Raw genomic sequence first — 22,766 nt, 5'->3', positions numbered from 1 at the left:
GGGTTTGAACCGCCCGCCTTCTGGTTAGCAGTCAAGTGCCTTAGGCACTATGCTACCAGAGCTCCTTAGATGACAATAGGTACAGGTAATGTAATCACCTTCCAAAATGTAATGTAATCAATCAATTGGTTGAAAGTGGAGTTTCTCAGGGTATAGTCTGCCTTCAGACTGTAAATAGATAATCTGTCAGAACTTGTTCCCTCTCAGTTCGTCAGACCTAAAGATCTTGGGATGCAAGCCTGCAGAAGTCTCTAGCCCGCTGCCTGAATTACAGACTTTGAACTTGCCAACCCCTGACAATCTTGTGGCCTAGTATGTCTCCAGCCTGTCACGTGACCTATGGATTTTGGCCCTGTCAGCTTCACAACTACATGAGCAAATCCACTGAAGTAAAATTAATCAATCTCTCCTTCACTCACTCGTTCTGTTTCTCTAGAGAATTCAGACTAAGACTGTACCTATTAGGCTCTCTATGTCTTTGGCAGCTGTGACTCCATAAATCTTTATTCTGCTATCAACTTTGGCCATAACCTTCTAAAAAGCCACCCATGTTTTGAATGCTCTGTCTATAAAGTGGGAAAAATGACATTTGATCACATTCTGGGGACAACATAGTGAGGAAGTCCTTCTAAAGGTTATTTTACTTATCCTTGTCAAGATAATCATTAGCCAAAATGTTTCCTATCATGGCAGAATTTTTAAAGTGCCCATCCCTGACATGAACCATAAATTTGTGAGGTCAAAGAACTGCCAGCCCTTTTTAACAAGCACAGAGAGGCTAGGCATAGTGCCTAAGGCATTTGACTGTTAACCAGAAGGTTGGTGGTTCAAACCTACCAGCTACTCCTCAGAAGAAAGGTTGGGCAACTTCTGTAGTGATACCGCCTTGGAAACCCAAGGAGGGGTCGCTATGAGTTGGATCTAACTCCACGGCAGTGAGTTTGAGAGGCTAAAGGAAGAGCTGAAGAGAAGAGAGAAAGAAGAACCCATCTGCAGGCCCCAACAGCATTCTGGCAGAGCCTCACTAGCTTCTTGTTCTGTCTTTATGTGTGACGAGGCTGAAACCTGCTGATGGGACATCCTTGGAAGCTGAAAGATCCAAGGCTTCTTTCCCACCTGCCCCCACCTCTGTGGGCCTGGCAGTGTTCAATAAATTTTGAGAGGCGGCTCCTCATGCCCACTCAGTCCCCATCTGGTGTGCAACAATCCCAACAACATTCTTTTCTGCCTCCCACCATCACCAGAGTCAACAAGGCCAAATTCTGTCAGAACTCAAGCCAGTAACAATAAACACACAGGTCCCGCCCTCTCCCAAGGAGACATGTGTCTACTACATGTGAGGAACTGATAGTCAAGCCCTTTGTACTTCATAAAGTGTCACTCTCCTCCTCAGAATAATAAAGGCTACGGCAGAATTACTTTATAACTCCGATTATGCTTGACCACAACTTCCTGAAACACATTTCTCCCTCTGGGTTGAAATGCCTAAACTACTTTAATTTAAAAATTTTTTAATTTAAAAAAAGTTAATTTTAAAAGGGAGGGAAAAAAAAAAAAAAAAAAAGCCAGCAAAGCTCTGCAAAGAAGAAATCTTACAAGCAATCTATCTTCTTTGTACTACTTCCCAAAATTGTGAATGATTAAACAATTGTACTTTAAAAGACTTGACGACTGGCAAAGTTAACAGGTCAAGAAGTTAAACAAGGGAGAAGTATCCATCCCTAGGGAAGCAATGAATCTAGGTAGAAAAAGGCTCTTAGAAAAAGAAAGGCTTTCAAATATGGCTAAAAAAGCTAAGGAGGGGGGGGCGGCAAAAGGACTACCAAATGGAGAGAGGACATGCGATGTTTCATTTTTTAATACGAATGTTCTATTTTCCCAAATATGTTTTGGAATCTTTTAAAATGTAAGCCTTTAATCACATTACTGCACTGACAAAATGAGATATGTCTTAAAAAGAACAGCCCCCTGGCCTTCTCAAACTTAGTATGTAAGGCTTCAAAAAGGCCTCCAAAAGTTCATAACCAATACGGCTTTGAAGAAGTCCACTCTGCAATGCTAGCAAGACAGCCTCACTGAAAAGAAAGGCCCATGGAGAGATTACCTAGCTGACCCTCCAGCACCAGCATCTCAAAGGGAATGCTTTCTACTTGTCTTTATGTCTGCAATACCAACATGTGGTATTTGAGAATTTAGGGACTTAGGAAATCTCAAAATCAATTCCTAATGAACATCAGGGGATCCAACTCTATGCAGTAGATACTGAATTGAATTAAACAGAATCAAAGGGATACTGAAGAAACAAAGAGCGTCTTCCACCTCTGAATCCATCTGAACTAATTAGCTGTAGCTTCATAAAAATCAGAAATGTAGACTAGTATCAACTGGTGTTAAAATCTGATCTCTTTGTAAGCCAAGCCATGTTCCAAGTGCTTTATATATGCTATCTTATTTAATCTTCACAACAATATTATGAAGTAGGCACTGTTATCATGCCCCTTCCGGGTAAACATCAACAGCAGTATCAGGAAAATCTGTCCAAGGTAACACAGAGAGCAAGTAGTGAAGGCAGTATTCAGACCCAGGCAATCTGACTCCAGAGTCCATGCTTTTAATCACTATTACTTTGCCCCTGCAGTGCAGCGAATTGGTTAATATGGCCTTCTATCCATGGTCCTCCATCTTGTGATATACTGGAAATCCTAGCCTCTATGCTTGTTTAGGATCTCTGGTAGCATAGTGCCTAAGGCACTTGACTGCTAACCAGAAGGGTGGCAGTTCAAACCCACCAGCCACTCCTCAGAAGGAAGATGGGGCAATCTACTTCCATAGTGATACTGCCTCGGAAACCCAAGGAGGGGTGCTATGAGTTGGGTCCGACTCTACGACTCTACAGCATATGGCATATAAAAACAACAACAAATGCTTGTTTAGGGTAGGACGTATCTTGAGTCCCACCTTGCTAGAGGGTGTGATTCAAGTTACCACCCTTAGTTTCCTTAAGGGTACATATGTGAATGTTCTAGGGAAGTCTGCTCTCTCTTGCTCCAAATCCTGAGTTTGGTCTGTTATCATCTCACTCCTGGGCTTGAGACAGCAGCCAGTCATCTGACCTGCCAATGTGGGTTCGTCAGCCCCTGCAAGCACATGAGTGAGGAGAATCCTCCAGAACTACACCTAACCCATGGATTTGGGACTTGCCAGCCTCCTAGCCTCTACCACTAGCTGAGCCATTTCCTGGGCAGTTTGTAATTTCCATGAGACATTACAGTGAAATACAGAGCTCTAAGACAGGAGGGAGCATACTGAGAGAAGGAGGAGTTGATATTAGAGATGATGGAGTGGTACAGCAGTTTGGAAAAGCTGGATATTTGGGACATCTATAACCTCCGCCTCGCAGGAACCAGCCTTGTGCTGATCCTTCTAAAAGAAATTATTTGAGCAGGCCCCTAAAACACATGGTGAGGAGATAAAGCATAACCAAAGCTGTACCGATCTCAGTGGCTCTGTGAGTATCAAGGTGGCACTTGCTCTTTTAAGGTGTGTATGAACTGATTCCTATTCCATCTAAAAGAGACAGCTATTTGAAGAAATTCTAGGGACAATCCTTTTTTTTTTAAAAAAAAAAAAGTTATAGTCTCATCCTCATCTTCAAGTATATTCAGGTTTTTGTGTATCAGGTTGGCTTAAGGTGAGGTGGGTGAAAAAGGCTGGGATAAGTTAGCAGCCAGTGCACTCCTCACTCACAGTGCACCATGGAAAGGAGCTCTCTCTAAAGACTGCTGTCCCTCTGGGCCCAAAGAGAAACATGAGGAGGGTCAAGGTCATTCCTGATCTGGCCACAGTCCAGGCAGCCACCCACATGGAATATGAGGGCTGCTCGTACCTTCTGCAGACTCCTGCTCATGAGTGATGCAGGGGAAAGGAATCTCCCAGCAGGTAAGAGGTAGTAAAGAGTTCCTCTTTTAAAATAATTAAACACTCTGAGTGCTAACCTGAGTATTTTTTTGTTAGCATCCTGTGACTTCCTTTTACAGAAAGAGTTGAACAAGTAAGAAGGATAATCCCCCAAGCTGGCAAAGTTAGTGTCGGGTAGTGGGGCACCCTTGCTCAGCACATGGAATTTGTGTTGAATGAAGACTTTAACCCAGTGAAGACTGAGTTAGGTGTTCAGTTTGGTAAACTCATGTATTCTTCTGTTAGAAAAGTACAGGGCAGGGATGGTACCACAGATTTGCAATGTTCTAAAAACAGCACAACAGTCAGTCTGCAAAGGGTAATTTCTCAATGTCTTTTCACGACGCTAGGGTTCAACAAGCCTTATAGTGACCCATCCAACCTCCCACTACAATCCCCAAGTCTTTTTATAGTCACAGGTAATTACACCATGGAGAGATTACATCACTTTCGTCAGCAGGCTTTGCAGCTGACAGGAAGATGTTCTGCGGATGTTTTTGGGAACTTCTCATTTAGCAAACAATTTGCTATGGTCCCTATTGTTTCCTTCCAAGAATAGAACCGCCTTGGTAAACCTTGTGCCTAAAATGGGAACCAAACAACCAAGGGCCACTGTAGATGAGAAAGGAAACAACCAGAGAGGGAAACATGATGATCCAGAGATGATCCTCTGCATCCTTTATCCAGGGGAAGAGAACACAGATGGATGTCTCTTCCTGTCAGGCTAATCCTCTGAAGGCTGATCTGAGAGTTCCAATAAGCAAACACAAGAAAGATCCCAGAGAGAAGCTTACCACTCAGCACAGGTAGTACAGTTCCCAGCAAAGACAATGGACAGCAAAGTCAGACAGACTGAGTACAAAGCCCAGTCAGCTTCATCATTTACAGTGGTCTGTCTCTGAGCAAGTTATCTAACCTCTCTCTGTCTTAGTTTCTCATTTATATCATGGTTACAGGACCACCTAGCTCACAGGCATTTTGAGAGCTTTAAACGGTATGACTGATAACACAAAACCTGACATATGTCAGTTTCCTACCTGTCTTGTCTTCTTGACTCAATGTACATTATCTCTGACTCTACATCCCTTCACAGATGGTGAGGAGAGCCAAGGCCACCTGCCAACATTTCTCTGCCATGCAGTGCTGAGAGCCAAAGCCATGTCATCTCCCAGAGAGTCCAATTCTCAACATTTTCCATCTTCAATGAAAACTGCCCGGCTTTCCCAATCTGCTGCATAAAAATTCAGGTGGTTGTTTTCCCTGTTATTTAAAATTGCTTTATATGCTTTGTGTGATTTTTAACATGACAACATTTAAAGGGAAAACAGAATCAGTAACAAATACTCAATTTGTTCAGTAAATATGCTCAGTAAAGGGGAACAATGAGGAGTAAAAAGCTTTGTACATGAGTCAGCAAGCCAGTTGTGTTAAGATTATCAAACTACACAAACATGAGCTTTCTAGAAGGCAAAGAAGGTTCTAACCAAAGAAGCAAATGAAACTCACTGCCGTCGAGTTGGAGACGACTCACAGGGACCCCTCCTTGGCTTTCTGAGGCAGTACCACTATGAAAGTAGATTGCCCAACCCAATTCCTCCTCAACTAATCAAGTTTTCATCTCCTCCCAATTCTTATCCCCAACCCAAACAATGACTATGTATGTTCAGCTTTGGTTTTTGAAGACAGCAAGGACATCATGTGCATAAAGTCCCCTGCCAACATGACTCAACAGTAGGGCACATACCAACTCTACTGTTGTTATTTGGGAATTACATCGTCCATTTTATATGCCAAGTGCTTTCCAATCATTTTTATTAGTCTATTCAACAATGACTTTTAACATTCTTAAGGATTGTTATTTCTGTTTTATAGGAAACGCAAAGAGGCCAAGTGATTTACCTAAGGTCACACAACAAATTTCTTAAGCTCATAGGTAAAAAAAAAGGATTGAGAGACCTGGAAGAGGCTGCTAACTTTCAGGATCCTAATTAACCCGGATGTAAAACTAAACCCCAAACATGACATAACCACCCCAGAACTCTCAAGTACCTCTTCATACATGATTCTTTTCTTCTGAACTTGAGCCACTATGACCAAGACAAGGGGGTGGCTGTGGTATTTATGACCAGAAACTATGAAGATGAATCACAGCCCATCTCCCACCACGAGGAAGCCCATTTCACTGTCCAGCAGGAAACTCACAGTCATGAATGTACATGTACAGCCCATCAACGGAAGAATGGAGCAACAAACTATGGTACATACACACAATGGAATACTACGCAATGCTAAAGAACAATGAAGAATCTACAAACCACCTTGTAACATGAATGAACTTAGAGGCCATAATGCTGAGCAAAGTCAGTCAACCACAAAAGGACAAATAGTCTGAGGACAAACAAAAAGGACAAAAACTATGGTAAAAAGTCAAGAAAAGAGTTTCACAAAAAAAGAAATATTCTTTGATGGGTTAAATCACTAACTAGAGGGTAGACATATATTAAGTTGGATGAAGAAAAACAGTAAAAAATAAACTAAAAGAAAAAAAAAGTACATGTATACACAAGCATATTCAGGGTCTACTAGAGCCCACTGGATAACAAGGCTGAGTAGTTTACAAGGCAATAACTCTGGAATGGGCATTTCAGGAGCAGATAAGAAAGACAGGTAGGAGAAGAGAGCCTTTTCTGAACTGAAGTGCTTTTTCTTGGCTTCGGCATATCTGAGTCTTGGTTTCTTGGCAAGCTAGCTTGGCATGCTGCTAATGGCAGGCACGGCCATACAGGTGTGCTTGGGTTTCAGGCCAAGAAGCATGCACCTCCCCCTCCCAGGAGCTGGTCCAGAGAGGGAAAAACATTGGCAGTAACTTGGTGCACTGGACCTAAGCAACGGTGAAATCCCTTCCAACTCCAGCACCCTGTTCGTGCCAGTACACGTTTTATAGGGAGTAGAAAAGACTTGAGAGGGAGTATGGTGGGGGAGTGAGGATTCCTTGCAGATGGGGGAAGGGAAAGAAATCAACAAGGCCAACTTTTCCATCCTGGTCTGAGCCCACACTACAAACAGACATATTTTTCCACATTGGAGAATAATAATCCTTTTATCCAGCCAGTCTGGGACCATCAGTCCCTGATAATTGATTTCAGACATTGAGTGGAAAGTTAGGAAGGTGTGGGTAGTTAGAAAATGAGGGTGGGGAACGAGAGGAGGCTGGGGGTGGGTGGGATGGTTTAATGTAGCTAAAGAAGCTAGATACTCTGAAGGCAGGTACTCTGCCACTAACACCACTGTGTAATATGTCGGGACAGCTTCCCCAGAGGAGTCTTAACAAGAGGTAGGTGGCAGGAGTGTGCCAGACACTGTGCCAGATTCTCGTCCTGGCTCCACCTTTAGCTGACCATAAGACACTGGACAAGTACAAAACCTCTGAAGTCCATCATGGCTCTGACCAGTCCCAATCAGGCCATGAAGTCTCTGTTCCAACTACTCATTTCTGTCTTGCCAGCACAAAAGCAGCCACAGATAATATGCGAATGAACAAGGGTTGCTACGTTCTTTTAAAACTTTATTTATGGACACTGAATTGAAATTTCATATAATTTTCATGTGTCACAAAATAGTATTCTAGTCTTTTGATTTTTTTTTTTTTTTTTAACCATTTAAAAATGTAAAAAGTATTCTTAGCTCACAGGTCATTCAAAAGCAGATGGCAGGTGGGATCGGGCCTGGAGGCCTTAGTTTGCCGACCTCCGTTCTAGAGATACAGTGATAAAATACAATCCCTGTACTCCCTAGTTCTGTGATACCGCTTCTGGAGGCCTTTTCTGGCTTTGGAATAGCCCTATGAATACAGACACTGCTTCATTTTGTTTTACATTAGGGTAGTAAGACCTACTTTTCCTTTGGAACCTCACACAACCATGATGCCCACACTGTGGAGTCCCAACAATCCAGTGGTCCCCTGGGTCATATCAGGCATTCCTCATGGCCAAAGAGGTCTCAGGTTTATGGCAAAGGTTGAAGTTAAGAGTCAGAAGACTATGATGGAAAGAAAAACAGCAACTTTCTCCCAACAATTCAACAAAAAACATAAAACTAAATGAGATGCATTATTATCTGTATGCACTGTGTAAGTAGGTGGTGATAGTTGATGAGAAAGGAATGAAAGACACAGCCCTGAGCTATGGGAGCCCTACAAGCTACTTCCCTGTTCCCTTCCAGACCCCTCAGATTCCCCCTCCATGGAATGCTGTCCAAAGTAACTGTCATATATACGTTTCTAGTAAAGCAAGGACCATACAACTCAAAAGGCTCACTGCTGCTCTGTAGCCTGTTAACTCCTCCAACTCACCATCTTCAACCAGAACGTTCTTAGAATCACAAAGCATAGGCTTAAGAAGCTGGAGGTCACCTTAAAGGTCTTCCAGACCAACCATTCACTGACAGATAGAGAAACCAAGCCACAGAATGGTTGTGACTTATCCAAGATCACAAAGTTTGTAGTGTCAGTGATGAGGCTCTGTTTACACTGAATTGTAGTATCTCAAGTATGCACTCATCCCGAGAAAAAGCGAAACATACACACATACATGCATGCACACACATACACGCAAAATAGCTAACAATTACTGTTTATGGTGTTATACCATTCAATCTTCATAACCACTCTATGAGGTAGGTACTATTATTATCTCATGTGCAGCTGAGGAAACCGAGGCTTACAGATGTAGAGAGCCTTGCTGGTGGGTTCCAGAACCAAAAAGGGGGTAGTTCTGGGCTCTGAACACAGGTGGTCTGATTAGGAAACCTGCAGCTTTATCTGTACATCACCTCTGCATCTGATACCTCCACCCTACCTGACAATGATTATGGTCGCAGGGAGGGGTGATAATTCCACCACCAGCTGTCGTTATTGTTGTTGTTCTATGCCGTGGAGTTGGACTCATAGCGACCCCTCCTTGGGTTTCTGAGGTGGTATCACTACAGAAGTAGATTGCCCAACCTTCCGAGGAGTAGCTGGTGGGTTTGAACCGCCAGTCTTCTGGTTAGCAGTCAAGTGCCTTAGGCACTATGCTACCCTACCACCAGCAGGTTTCCATATATCTCTCTGCTTGGCTCATTAGGTCCTTTAGTGCCATGGCCCCAGGAGGACTGGCTCTCTGGTATACCACAGCACAGAAGCCCTCCATCCTCTGCTCTTCTCACAAGGACCTCAAAAAGCATGAAGAGCAACTCTCTGCCAGAGGGAAAGTCCCCTCTCTTGGCCTTTAGGAGAAACAATGGTATCATGTTGTTTCCCTTCCCACACACTGAAGGCAGGTGGGAACTCACCTGATGCAAGTCCCTCTCCAAGCAGGGTGCTAAGGATCACCAGCGGAAGGAATACTCCATGTCCCACAGAGGTACTGGCAAACACTGAGGTGCTCTTTGGTGCTATCCTGCCATGGCACATCTTTTATCCTTCCAAGTCTTTTTTAGAAGAAAAATTTGAAAACCAGAAGTAAAATCCTAAATTCAGCCAGAGGTAGAGTCACCTATAAAAACAAACAAACAAAACAAGGCCGTAAGTACAGTAAAAACTTCAGCCAGAAGTTAGAGGCAGGCACTTTGGTAAGGAAGCCATAATCACTACAAAGTTGAAAGGATTCTAGCAACTAAAGCTATTGCTGCCAGGAAAAGAGACAAGCATGTAAGTGGCTTTTCAACTCCTCCCTGGGGCAAAGCCAAGGCCTGCAGCAAGCTGCTGTCAGCTTCTGGAGCCAGATCTTTGCTTTGCAACAGGACAAGGAGACAAGCTCTGTCTCACCTGGAGATCAGTCAGGCAAGCAGATCTTTCAGAAACTGCCCCAGCTCTGCCCCACCACCTCAGAGGCTCCAGCAGAGGAGAGAGGCAGCAGTTGACACAGAGCTGCTACACCCGAGTCAGGCTATGTCTCTGCCACTTGGACTCAGAGCAAATTCAACTAACCAAAAGGGGAAAAAAAAAAAGAGAGAGAGAGAGAGAGAACACGTGTCTTAAAGGGAGAAACACACCGCCTAGAGAAGGAATGCAGCAGCTGGAGCCCAGGGCCCTGGCTCAGCCTGCGAAACTGTCAGAGGCTGGACGAACCCCTGAGGATCTGACTCGACAGCCGTGCATGTCAAAAATGGACTAATTAGTCTGGCTTACCCAACACACCTGGAATCTGAGAGGCCATCCTCTGCTGGCTGTCCCCCACACTGACAGGGGATGGAGGACAGGTTGTAATTGTTAACTGGCCTCACAACCCATTCTAGTTCAGATAAAGACTTCGGAAGTAAGAGCCAGTGTCTTTTAAAAAATTCAGAGGTCAAGATTTAAAAAATTTTTTCTACATGCCTTCAGGAAGCTGCTGGGTTGATGATACATCATGCTGTGGATCTATTATATTTTAGTTAGCTCAATTCATCTACCAGTTACTCATCTGCCCTAGTTTATAATAGGTATTCCAAATGATAAGATCATACTTCCTTTATTATTATTATTCCACACACACCCTCTTCCTAATTAAGAAGACTTTGTATATAGATACGGAAGCATGCCATCTACAACTCTAGTAAAAAATGCCCCAGAGACTCTGCCAGGGATATTAAGCAGAACTAATATTAATCTGTGTCTGAAGCCTTCACTCAGGCCTGTATTTCCCTCTTAAAGAGGGTTACTACAAACAGCAACATGAGTTACCTGGGTCAAAAGAAGAAAAGCCAGGAAGGCCTTCAATAAGCATCAGCCAAGGTTTCCAGAACAAAACTAGTCACTGGGTCCTTATCCAGTTCCCTCTAATAGTCGTGCCTGTAGCAGTTTCCTGTCTTCAGCTTTTACCCAGTCTCCAACTTGAGCCTTTAAAGTTGTAGCATAGGGATGGTTCATGGCGAGGTCTGGGGTAGAATCTGGGAGTGACCGAAAACAATATCCAAAACTGGATTGTATAAATGTGTGTACATTTACATAGCTAAGAACAAGAGAGTCAGAATGCCTGGCTTCTAATTTGTTTCCTTCATTAAGACCTTGTGATCAAGTTATGTAACCGCCCTAAGCCTCAGTTTCCTCACCTATAAAATAAAGATAGTAACCATACTGTCTCTGGAGGGTTGGTGTAAGGATTAGTATTAAAGCACTTGACACAGTGCATGGTACTTAGTAAGTTCTCAGCAAACACTGGCTGCTGCTGCTCTTGTAATTATTAAGACCTGGGCAAGCAGGGACCTTGGAGGCATTAAGCTCCACCTCCTTGTTTGACAAATGCCAAAACCAACGTCCAATGAGGTTTAAGAATATGGCCAGGGCTACCAGCTGGTTAGTGACAGGACTGGCAATGGGCCCTTTGGGGCTGTCATTTTAGATACTGCCACACCAAATAAGCCTACCAAGCAGTCATCATTCCCTCAAGCCAATAACCACTGATCATCAAGAACAACACCTCCTTGTGCCCTCTCACACAGCACACGCCCAATAAATATTTAAGTAGTGAGTGGATGAGGCCAGATCAGGGTGATGCTTAGATGCAGGAGTGGAGGTGATCAGGGAAGACCACCCAGAGGAAGTGATGCTGAGTCCTGAAGGGTGTGTCCAGTAAAAAAGAAGGAAAAGTTACCAATACAAATGGATTGGTACAGTGGAAGCATAGTACTCCTGTAGAAGCAGCCACAGAGGAGGCTACAGAAGGAGTCTATAACAAGGAGTTTAAACTTTATCCTGAACACCATGTGGATCTAGCAAGGGTTATAAACAAGGAAGTTGTTGGGTGCTGTTGAATCAATTTTAGACTCATAGTGACCCTGTGTGACAGAGCAGAACTGCCCCATAGGGTTTTCTAGGCTATAATCTTTATGGGAGCAGACTGCACGGTTTTTCTGCTGTGGAGCCACTGAGTGAATCTGAACCATCAACCTTTTAGTTACCAGCTGAGCACTCAACCATTGCACTACCAAGGCTCCCTATAAGGGAGTTACAAGACCAAATACATTTAGGAAGATCACTCTGATGGAATTTTAGAGGATTTAGAGAAGTTGTGGTAGGAAAGTGGCAAAGAACCTTAAATTTAGTATTTCGTAATCAATGGAAAGCTTTTTGGAGAGCAATTTGGCAATATCTGCCCCCAAAATGTATATATTCTCTGACCCACTGACTGTACTTTTAAAATCTGTCCTCAGAAATCACATGTGCAGTAATATACACGTAAAGACATTCACTGCTTTATTTCTAAGGACAAAACACTGGAGCAACCTGAAGCTCATCAAAGGTGAACTAGCTAAATAAATTAAAGTAACCTATACAACAGAATACGATGCAGTGGTTTACAAGAACAGGGCAGCTCAATCACTTGTAAGTAAAGAAAACCAGATGTGTGTATGTGTGTGCTTTTAAAAGATGAACACACACACACACACAACACCTGTATACACTGAAAATCTCTGAACTAATGCACAAGAAGTTGCTAACAAGCAATTGCCTTCAGGGAGGGAAAGTGATACAGTAGTTAATGCAGAAGGAGAGAAACTCATTCGTTACTGTATATATTCCTTTTCAATCTTCTTAAGTTTTGAGCCTTTTGTATGCATTATCTATTCAAACAGATAAAAATATAAAATTCATGTAGCAAGGCCTTCCTGTAGACTGCCTGTCTCTTTCCTCAACAAATGGATTTCCATTACAAATAAACCTCAAGAACTTGCTTATTGGGTTCAGCCCAAGAATTATCTCCATGAAGAATTCTTTTCTGACACTTTATAGTATCTGCACCCTAAGTAGAACTGGCCTCCTTCTTACCCCCTAAGTGCCCTGGGCAGCCTGCTATTACTGCACCCGTAACAGGCTATTACATATGTTTGTTTAGTTGTCTCACCCTACTTGACAAGAATTCCTTGAAGGCAGAGACCATGAATTACCCCACCTGGAATCTTCAACATCCAGCTCAGGGCCTGGCACCTGACAAACTCATGAATACTGCAGAGAGGAACCAGTATGGATTGGGAAGGAGAAGATGTTCACATCTCAGCTTCTGGTTGGTTGGTTGTTTTCAGAAATAGTTGGCTCCTTCCTTACCACTCAAGTAGCTATTCAAGCAAAAGGACCGATTTCACCATGAAGACCAAGAACTGACGACCAAGTGCAAAACAGATGGAAGTGATGGAAATGGGACTTTGCAAAGAAAAAAGATAAATGGAGTGTAGTCATTGTAGAATTTGCATTCAAGGTTGGCTGGGTCAAGGATTATTGCTTCAGAAATAATACAGTGTAGCTAACTCCTCCAACCCCAAAGTATCATCCCGAATGGGAGAAAGTCAGCTACTGTGGAGTAAGGGTCACTGTCAAGCTAGTCATTTTAAAAGACGATCTGTTTTGAATATACAATTAGAAAAAAAAAAAAAAAAACTGTCCTTAAAAATGCTTCAGAACAAATTAAGTCTAGATATTCATTATCCCAAGAAGCTCTGGTGGTCTGGTGGCATAGTGGTTAAAACATTCAGCTGTTAACCAAAAGGTTGGCAATTCAAACCCATCAGCCACTCCTTGAAAGAGAGATGAGAAAGTCTGCTTCCATAAAGATTTACAGCCTGGGAAACCCTATGGGGCAATTCTACTCTCTCCTAAAGGGTCATTATGAGTTGAGATCGACTTGATGGCAGTGGGTTTGGTTTGGGTTTTATTCATTATCCCCAGAGAAACAAGCTAAAACTTTAAAAAATAAATAAATAAATAAATAAATCTGTTTCATTCAATATTGTTTTGAAATGTTAGTGACCACTTCTTTTAATTAAAAATAATTATGGCTAAAGAGGAACCTGGAGCTACACCTCATTTTCAAAACCAACACCCATCTACCTTCACAAGGAACACAGAATCTAAACTTGGAGGTGAGAAAGGAGAGGGCCTGGGGCTATGAGTTAGAGTTAGTCCCACTTCGGCCACCAACCAGCTGGCCTGTCAAAAAGGCTCTTGGGGCTTCTTTTTCCACATTTGAAAAAGGCTCTGAAGCTTCTCTCAGCTACAGAATTCTCCACAGCTCCCAAGCTGCTCTTTGTGTAAAACATCTCCTCCTCCAACAGTTAGCTCCCCTACAAAACACAGGGTGAGAAGGAGTCAAGGAAAATCTGCATTTACCCTTCTGATTTTATTTCTTGGGACTGGTACAGCTGCCCCAATACTGTGTGGTAGCAGAAAGTCCCTTGAGCCAGACTGTCAGCTCTTCAAAGTATGGCCTCTGTGAATCCAAAATATCAAAAGCTGGATGGATGACTGTGCAATGCGAACGTGATGTTAGGAACACTTATTTCCTGTCCAGGATAATCAGCACTGTGCCCTCTGACTTTGGGGAAGTTACTCCCTTATCTTTGCCTGTTTCCTCATCTGTAAAATGGAGTGTTGCTTGTTCTGTCTAGCTCACTAGGATCTGCTAAGTCTCAAAAGGGATAAAATACAAGGAGATAAATGTTTTACAAAGTAGAAAGATCTAAGGCCTTCTATTATAGTCTTAGCTCAGAAACAAAGACAGCAGAGGGCTATCTGAGAAAGTGCTTACAAAAATTACAATCAATAACAAGCACAGCGGTCTTCTGCTGTTAAGGAGAACCTGCAACATGAGCCCAAAGTCCACATGGTTTGGTTGCCTGTTGTTGCCATAGATGCTTTCAGGTTAACACTGCTAAGATTAGTGATGTCATGGTGTATGAGAGCTTAAATTCTAAAGCATTTGGGGTTATGGAAGGCTGTGGTCTACTTCATTTTAAGGTTTGACATAAGTTTCAGGTGCCATTTGGGTTCTTTCTGACCATAAACCAGCATTATGGCTATCAATAGACAAGTTCCAGGGCAAACCTAGAGAGGAGTAATTTGCCTTCAGGAAAAGTATAGTTAAAAATAGATTATACTCTCATAAAGAACTAAGGAACTTGCCTAAAAGTATCTTTTTGTAATTTAAATTAAGGCTGGGGTCTTCATATTGTTTAGTAGCCACCTTATGTCTAAGACTCAGGCTGCATGGTCATAAGTCACAACCTATTCAGACCACCACCTAGCTAGGTTCTTAAGACCTAGAACCAATCCTGTAACTTTTCAATTATGTATGTATCCTAATCATGGTCTTTTCCCTGCTTCTGTAGTTCTACCTGTAACAATGACATATCTATCTACCATCAATCATGATTTTATGATAATTTAAACTCATATAATAAGCCACACGGCCATGAGTCGGTGGACTCCATTCAGCTTTCTCATGCTGATGGTTTCCCTCATCCAGGATGACTGTCTTTGTTTTGTCTTTATTCTGTCCAAGGCTTAATAAAAATGTCTCTATTAAACCTGTTTTAATTTGGGGTCTCTTTTCCCCTAAAACAATAGGAGTCACCTTCAAAAATGGTTCACAGATTGGGAGGTGCAGCAGCAGGAAGGGCCAGCCATGAAACAGTGAGGGTACCCTGTTTTCTAGGCTGCCAGGAGCCCAGATTTCTTCAGCCCACCCCTGGCAGCCTTGGGGCCTATTACTGCAGAGAATGCCACAGTCCCGCTGCTGAAGGCTCAGGGTTCTATCACACTCTACAGACCACTGTCTGTGGAAGCCTAAGGGTTCTGACTCAGTCAACCTTAGCTCCCAGGTGCTGGGCGGCTTTGTCTTCATCTCTGAAATTAGCCTCAGTTTACATGTAATTTTCAGGATGACCTACTTCCTAAATCATGGCACATCTGTTCACTAATTGGGAGAAGAAACTGTAGATAAAAACCATTATAAATCTTTTTCTTGTCTCCAGAAAGGGGAAGGCAGGGGTAAAAAAATAGAGTAAGAGAGTTTATTCCTCTCATTAACCATCTTTAACACCAACGTTGCTGTCACGTGACAGAGGAAGACAAAGAACAATTCAAATAGTGTGAACAAAATTTAATCAACTAATTATATTTCAGGGTATAATGACAACAGAAGGCCCAACACTTTGAATTCCAAAGTTCCCCAAAAGAATGTGTTAAGAGAAATAACTAACATAGCCAAAGCTACCAAAAAAACAAAACTACTGCCACTGAGTTGATTCCAACTGATAGCGAACCCCATTGGGTTTCCAAAATTGTTAAATCTTTACAGAAGTAGATCACCCCATTTTCTTCCCACAAAGTGGCTGGTGGGTTTGAACCACTGACCTTCTGTAGTAGCCAAATGCCTTATCCACTACATCACTAAAGTTCCTTAAAAACTACCAAAGTCTTCCCTTATGTCTCATTTCTCTCCTTCAATGTCACCCCTCTTCACTCTCACCCTGAAATGGCCATACTACAGCATCAAAAGACAACTAAATGTTAAATGGATCTCAATGCCTCCCAATCCCTCAAAAAGACTAAATTATTTCTAGGTGCCTTCCATTTATTTTTTCCCCACAGATCAATGGGTCCTTCCAACCTTGCTAACCTCTGTATCTTCCCCCATCTTTCCTTTGTACCACTAACATCTAAGTGATTCAATAGCCACAAATTCTTCTATAGGACTTTAAGATCCCAGAAGGCCAGAATGCTACCTCATCTGTTTCTTTTTTTATTCCTAGCCCCTGGCCCTCAAGACACAAATGTCAAACTCTTGTTAAAATTTCTCTTCCTCCAAATCACAAAATAATGCTCAGCTCTGCTCTTATGCCACCTAAGCCTAAGGGTACTAGAGGGTTTTTTAATTGCTTTGATATCCCTGGAGAATCATACCATTTCAGGGTCACATTTTCCCCATGTTACTCCTTGTCTAGTTTCTTAGTGCTGCTATAACAGAAATACAAGTGGGTGGCTTCAACAAACAGAAATCTACTTTCTCACAGTTTAGGAGGCTAGAAGTCTGAAATCAGGGCACCAGCTCTAGGGAAAGGCTTTCTTTCTCTGTTGGCTGTAGGGGAAGGTCTTTGTCTCTTTTCATCTTCTGTTCCTTGGGTTCCTTGGCAATCTTCATGTGGCCTGGCATCCATCATTCCCCATCTATGCTTCATTGTCTCTGTGCCTCATCTGCTCTTTCCACATCTCAAAAGTGATTAGATCTAAGATACAACCTACACTGATGTGGCCTCGCTAACATAACAAAGAAAATTCTATTCGCAAATGGAAATACATCCACAGGTACAGGAGTTAGATTGCAACACATAATTTGATGAGAGACAATTCAGTTCATAACACTCCTCAAACATCAGACAGTAGGAACACCAATAGACTACCATTCCATCCCTAAACCTTCTCAAGACTCTGGTATCTCTCTTCCAGTACCCCACAGCAGGATGACTGCAGTCCCAATTCCACCACTAAGCCATGGTTTGGCCTCAGGTAAGTCCATCAGTTTTGGGGGATGGGGGCTGGATGATCCCCAAAGGCCCTTTCAGTTCTCAGGAATCTGGAATGTCTTCTAGGGAATAGGAGGGGCTCAGAAGTATTTCCTCTAAAAATTTAAGTCAACAAAAGTTCTGACTGGAAGGAAGAAATGTTCGATCTAGCCTCTTTGTTCTGCATGAGGAGTCCTTTTCCTCTCATCTTCCAAACCCTATCCTAGCATGCATCTATCTTTGCATTACAGCAAACCCAGGAGACTCCACTTTCCCGTTTAGGGCTTAATCAATCCATCAGCACATTTGTATAAGCCATCTGTACAGAGTGTTCCTAAAGTGCTTTCCAAAAATAACAAACATCTAACAAAAAAAAAAAAAAAATCCCAATCTCTGCACATGCAAGAATCACTGCAAAGCTGTAGGGGCCCAGAGAGAAAAGAGAAAAGATGTAAGAGACAGAAGGACAGAGAAGGGAACAACACAGATTCAAAGACACGACAGATACAAGAAGAGAAAGAGGCAGTCTTACAGAGAGACTACCCAGACTGTAAATTCCCAACACTGAGGGCAGGAAACCACCTCTTCCCTGCTTCACCAATGACTTATGGGTTGACCTAGGTCAAGCCACCTCACCTGACCACCCTATGACTCCACTTCCTCATCAGGAAAATGAAACAGTTACACTGGATGTGGGAGGCTGTTGTTGTTATATGCCCTCAAGTTGGACCCGACTCATAGTGACCCCTCCTTGGGTTTCCCAGGTGGTTTCACTAAGGAAGTAGATTGCCCAACATTCCCTCCAAGGAGTGGCTGGTGGGTTTGAAACACCAGCCTTCTGGTTAGCAGCGAAGTGCCTTTAGGCACTATGCTACCAGAGCTCCTTATGTGGGAGGCTAGGACTGTGAAAAGATTCTGGTAGACTGAGTAGCCTAGGTCAAGTTACTTTCAGTTCCCATGTGTAAACTGGATAAGTGAATATCCACTTCATTGGTTTGTTGTGAGGTAGAAATGAGATAAACATAAAGATGTCTGAAACAGAGTGGATACTCAAACTGGCTAATGTCCCTTTCTGCTCTGACAGGGTCCCTAAGAGGACCATTTGAGCTGGTTTGGAAACACACTGAGACTGGGCTCAAAACACAAAGCTAGTTTAGACAATAGGTTAAACAAGTGAACCTCCATGGCTCTGTCCCATCAAGCTCAGGCAAGGATAAGGGCACAGAGCTTACATGTGCTTAGTTTCTACAAATATTCTTATTATCTTACAAATGGTCAAGCACGACTGCCAGCTAGAAGATTTATGGTTAGAACCCACCCAGAAGTGCTTCGGACAACAGGCCTGGCAATTTGTTTCTAAAAGTCTCCTTGAAGACTCTATGAAGCACTTCTATTCTGCACATGTTGGGTCACCATGAATCAGAATACAATGGGTCTGGGGTTTTTTGTTTTATGTTTTAAAGGGGAAGGTGAGCATAAAGCTGGAAGACAAATACAGCTAACATCACCACCTTATTAAGTAGACAGAATACTCTTTTTGCAGATAAATGGAACCCAAGGGACCTTTCACCTGCATTCCTACTGAAAGTGGCTCTCTTTGTCTACCTCTTCTGGGAAAACTGCTAATCAATTCTGTCCACAGGAATTCAAGACTCTTCTGGGCCCTAGCATCACTGCCTGGACCACAAATGGGACAACCAACCATATTCCTCCCCGAGGGCCACTCAGTTACTTTTGTATGCTGCGCTTACTGCATGCAGGTAGTAAATTCCTGTAGAGACCACCAACTCTGCTTCATTCTGCCCACAAAGTGCTCAACAAATACGTATTAACTGAAGGAGAAAAAAAAAAAATCTGGGTAATAAAATTGTATAGAAAATTTAAGATCGCAAAGTAGCAGCAGTTACGAAACAAGAAGGAAAAAGGTGTATAAATTCTGAAGTTTGGGCCAGGTAGCAAAACAGACGCTTGGTAGAAACTGCTCTAATTGGTTCCTAAACTCCAGAGATACATTTTATGTGTCATCACACTCCTCTGCTCTGGTTCCCATCAGAGCTGAGCAGCGCAGGCTTCAACACCCACTAGGCAAATAAAGTCCAGGAAGCTGATTTGCTAACTCTGACTTCTTAGAGTTCCGTGTTTCCAGTGACTACACTGAAATTTACCAAATATTTGTCAGCTGTCTTCTGTGCAAGGCTTGGAAGATCACAGGGCATAGTTCTTACTCTCAAGGAATTCCAAATTTATGTGAGAGGGATTATATTCGTGTTTATCTGTAATATTGTTAAATTGTCACTGTTGATAAAAAGGTAGAAAAAGTACTCTGCAAACACAGAGGAGATAGGAACAAAGACTTGTGATGGAGGCTGGGGAAGAACTGATAAAGTGTTGAGCCAGAACTTAAAGATCATACACATATTTAGTGAGGCCTTAGGACAGTGTTGCAGACATGGTGTTAGTTACAGAGAAAGATAAAGAAATGTGAAAATAATTCACCAGGAAGATGCAGAAAAAGGAAAAGAAAAGTTTCAATTTGTATGCCAAGTACATACTATACTGCATGCTGCTGTACAGTAAAAAGAAATCATAATCGTTGATATATCCTCACTTGAAGGGGATGTTTAGGAGCTGGAGTCTGGTTCTCAGTAGCTGTGCAGCAAACACCTCCTCCAGGTCAAAAATAGCAAACCCAAGAGAACTGGCTGATGCAGTTATGTTTACTTTTTACCATCTCTGTGGACTGCTTTACAAAGGTCCCCAAGTGGGATGGTATAAACAGGTCTGTGTCACTTCCTGGTTCTCAGGCCTTCTGCTGCATTCCCCGTCAGTCTGGGAAGGCTGCCTATTTAAAAATAAACTTTTAAATTCACCAAAACCCCAACTCTAAACCACCCTTCCCTCTCCTTCATTCAATTTCACTGAAATTAAAAGGGATACAGCAAGACATGAGAAAAGACTGACCACAGAGAATGATTCCTTAGGTAAAAAAAAAAACAATGTGCTCACTGTGTTCAAGGTCAGGATATTGTGATTCTACTCCTATTCTGTCTCTAATTGGAAAATGTGACCTTGAACAAGCGAGATGCTCCATCTCACTGCACAATAGCTGTGTCACCATGTTCTTAACCACAATGCAGTAGAGTCAGGCAGCTTGAGTTCAAATTCCAAACCCACCTTTAAGGGCTTCTTCATTCATGGACAAGTTAGCAAACTTTTCTGGGCATCAGTTTCCTTATCCTTAAAATGGTCCTGTTATTACCTACCTCAGAGGGACCTTGTATTATATGGGAAAACACACAAAAAGTCCTTACTAAGGGTACCTGGCACTTAGTGAGCCCTCAAAAAATGGTAGCTATTATTAAATTGCTACTGTCATCATCATCTGAAAATTAAGAGTTAGGCTAGATGATCTCCACTTGAAGAGCTTCTATGGTTCCAAAATCTTATGATTCTTAAAGTCACTTTCTCATTTTCTTTTTCCTTTTTTTAGGGGGCAGGGTGGTGAGAGAGGGTGATAAACTTGATGAAGTGTGACAGTTACAAACACATCCTCAGCCTTTATATGATTAAAAAATCTACCAGTCAGTAAATTGGGGCATATTATTCTTCCCACTTGAAAATTCTTGCCTATTTCCCACATTAAATCCACAGCATGAGACAAGTTCACCCACAACACACTTGTCTGTATTCTATAAGCACTACAGAAAAGCACCCTCCTGGGCCAGCACAATCTGACTTCACTCATCACCTGTGACAGTATAAACAATGTTCCCAGCTCCTTAACCAAAAAAACCAAACTCACTGCTGTCGAGTCAATTCGACTCATAGGGACCTCTCCTTGGGTTTCCGAGGCAGTTATCTCTACGGAAGTAAATTGCTCAATCTTCCTTCTGAGGAGTGGCTGCTGGGTCTGAACTGTCAGCCTTCTGGTTAGCAGTCAAATGCCTTAGGCACTATGCCACCAGAGCTCCCTCCCAGCTCCTTAGAGCAACCCTAAAAGATAGCATGGTGCTATGACTAATCCTACATGACCCTCCTCCTTGATATAAATTGAAGGTGGCCTAAATCAAAAAACTTTCCCAAAACTTAAATAGTACCAGGGGTGTTCGTTCAGCTTTGCTAATGCCAAAATATGGACTTGTAATTAAACAGACAAAATAAAAACAGTAAATTCATTCAGTGTTGTGATGTTCCAAATGCCAAAAATGAGTAAGATGGGCTAAACAACAGCAAAAAGCCAAACCCACTTCGAGTCAATTCTGATTCATAACATCCTATAGGACAAAGTAGAGCTGCCCCATAGGGGTTTTAAGGTTGTAAATCTCTACAGAAGCAGACTATCTCAACTTTCTCTTGTGGAGATTAAAATCACCAACCTTTTGGTTAGCGACCAAATGCATTAACCACTATACCACCAGAGCTCCTAGGATGGGGTGAGTGTGAGCACTAAAGCATGATACCTAGGTTTCTGGCCTAAGGGACTGAGTTGATAACAGAAGTTACTATAGGAAGTGGCGGGGGGGGGGGGGGGGGGGGGGGAGGACGGGTGATAAAAAACACAGGCAGACAAACTGGGTTTAAAGGGATGAAATGAATTTAGTTCAGACTGGTGACTGAACTAACCTATCCTATCTTGTATATGCTGAGTTGGAGGTAACTGAAGGACCTGGGGAAAAGCCCAGCAGGCAAATGAGAAATAAGCATGAAACCGTGCAGAGAGCTTGAGCTCCCTGGATTTATCAGCCTGTAAGTGATGGCTGAAACATGAAAAATAAATGAGACCACTTAGGAAAGAGGATTGAGTGAGAAAAGTGTCAAGGACAGAATCCTGAAGAGAGCACCAAATTTTAAGCAGCGTATTAAAGGAGAGCCTGTGAAAGACACTCCAAAAAGTACAAGGAAAACCAGAAGGAAAAGTACAAGGGAAACCATGAGCCTAAGTATCACAGATGTCGAGGGATGGGCAGAGACTGAGAAGGAGATAAGGAGCAGTATGGCAGTGTGGCAGATGCAGCAAAGTTTCTGTAAGACAAACACTAAGAAATGTCCACTGACCACTGAGAAATCCCTGATGACTTCACCGAAAGTACTTTCATTAGAGTGGTAAGGGAAAAGCCAGATCATGTTGACTTTAAACACAAATTCAAAGTGAGAAAGTAGATACAACAAGGGCAAACCTCTAGTGGACAGGGGGATTTGGAAGAAAGGCCGAATGTTGGCTAGAAAGGATTTGTGTCTTATAAGTTATACCTTTTCTATTGATTTGGGTGAAGGGAAAGGCAATATACCAAAAGTGAGTGACCAACACAATTAACACCAAGGAAAAGGAAGACACAGAGAGGTACACAAGAGGTACAGGCAACAAAGATAAATCCTTTTATACAATACTGTGTTATCAGTGATTAAAAAAAAAAAAAATTAATCTATAAGTAAATAGATGGGTAGACAGACAGGCTGAATGATCAGGTATGTCTAGGCAAAAGGGAATATACTCATGACCATACATAAGAATG

At 42.5% G+C, this 22,766-nt stretch overlaps 1 protein-coding gene across 1 annotated transcript in view; it reads right to left on the bottom strand.

Annotated features, from left to right (window-relative positions):
* The window catches only part of SUSD6 (sushi domain containing 6), a 68,399-nt gene extending 58,990 nt beyond the window's left edge, over window positions 1–9,409 (bottom strand). Inside the window, exon 1 of the mRNA XM_007942326.1 lies at window positions 9,289–9,409. Coding sequence (XP_007940517.1) covers window positions 9,289–9,409 — 121 coding nt within the window. The remainder of the gene's footprint in view (window positions 1–9,288) is intronic.
* Between the last annotated feature and the right edge of the window lie 13,357 nt (window positions 9,410–22,766).

The sequence above is a fragment of the Orycteropus afer genome, unplaced genomic scaffold, assembly GCF_000298275.1.
Source record: "Orycteropus afer afer isolate SDZICR_OR568_19922 unplaced genomic scaffold, OryAfe1.0 scaffold00088, whole genome shotgun sequence".
Lineage (NCBI taxonomy): Eukaryota > Metazoa > Chordata > Mammalia > Tubulidentata > Orycteropodidae > Orycteropus > Orycteropus afer.
The sequence above is the reverse complement of the archived record's forward strand: the minus strand, read 5'-3'. Positions and strand labels throughout refer to the sequence as shown.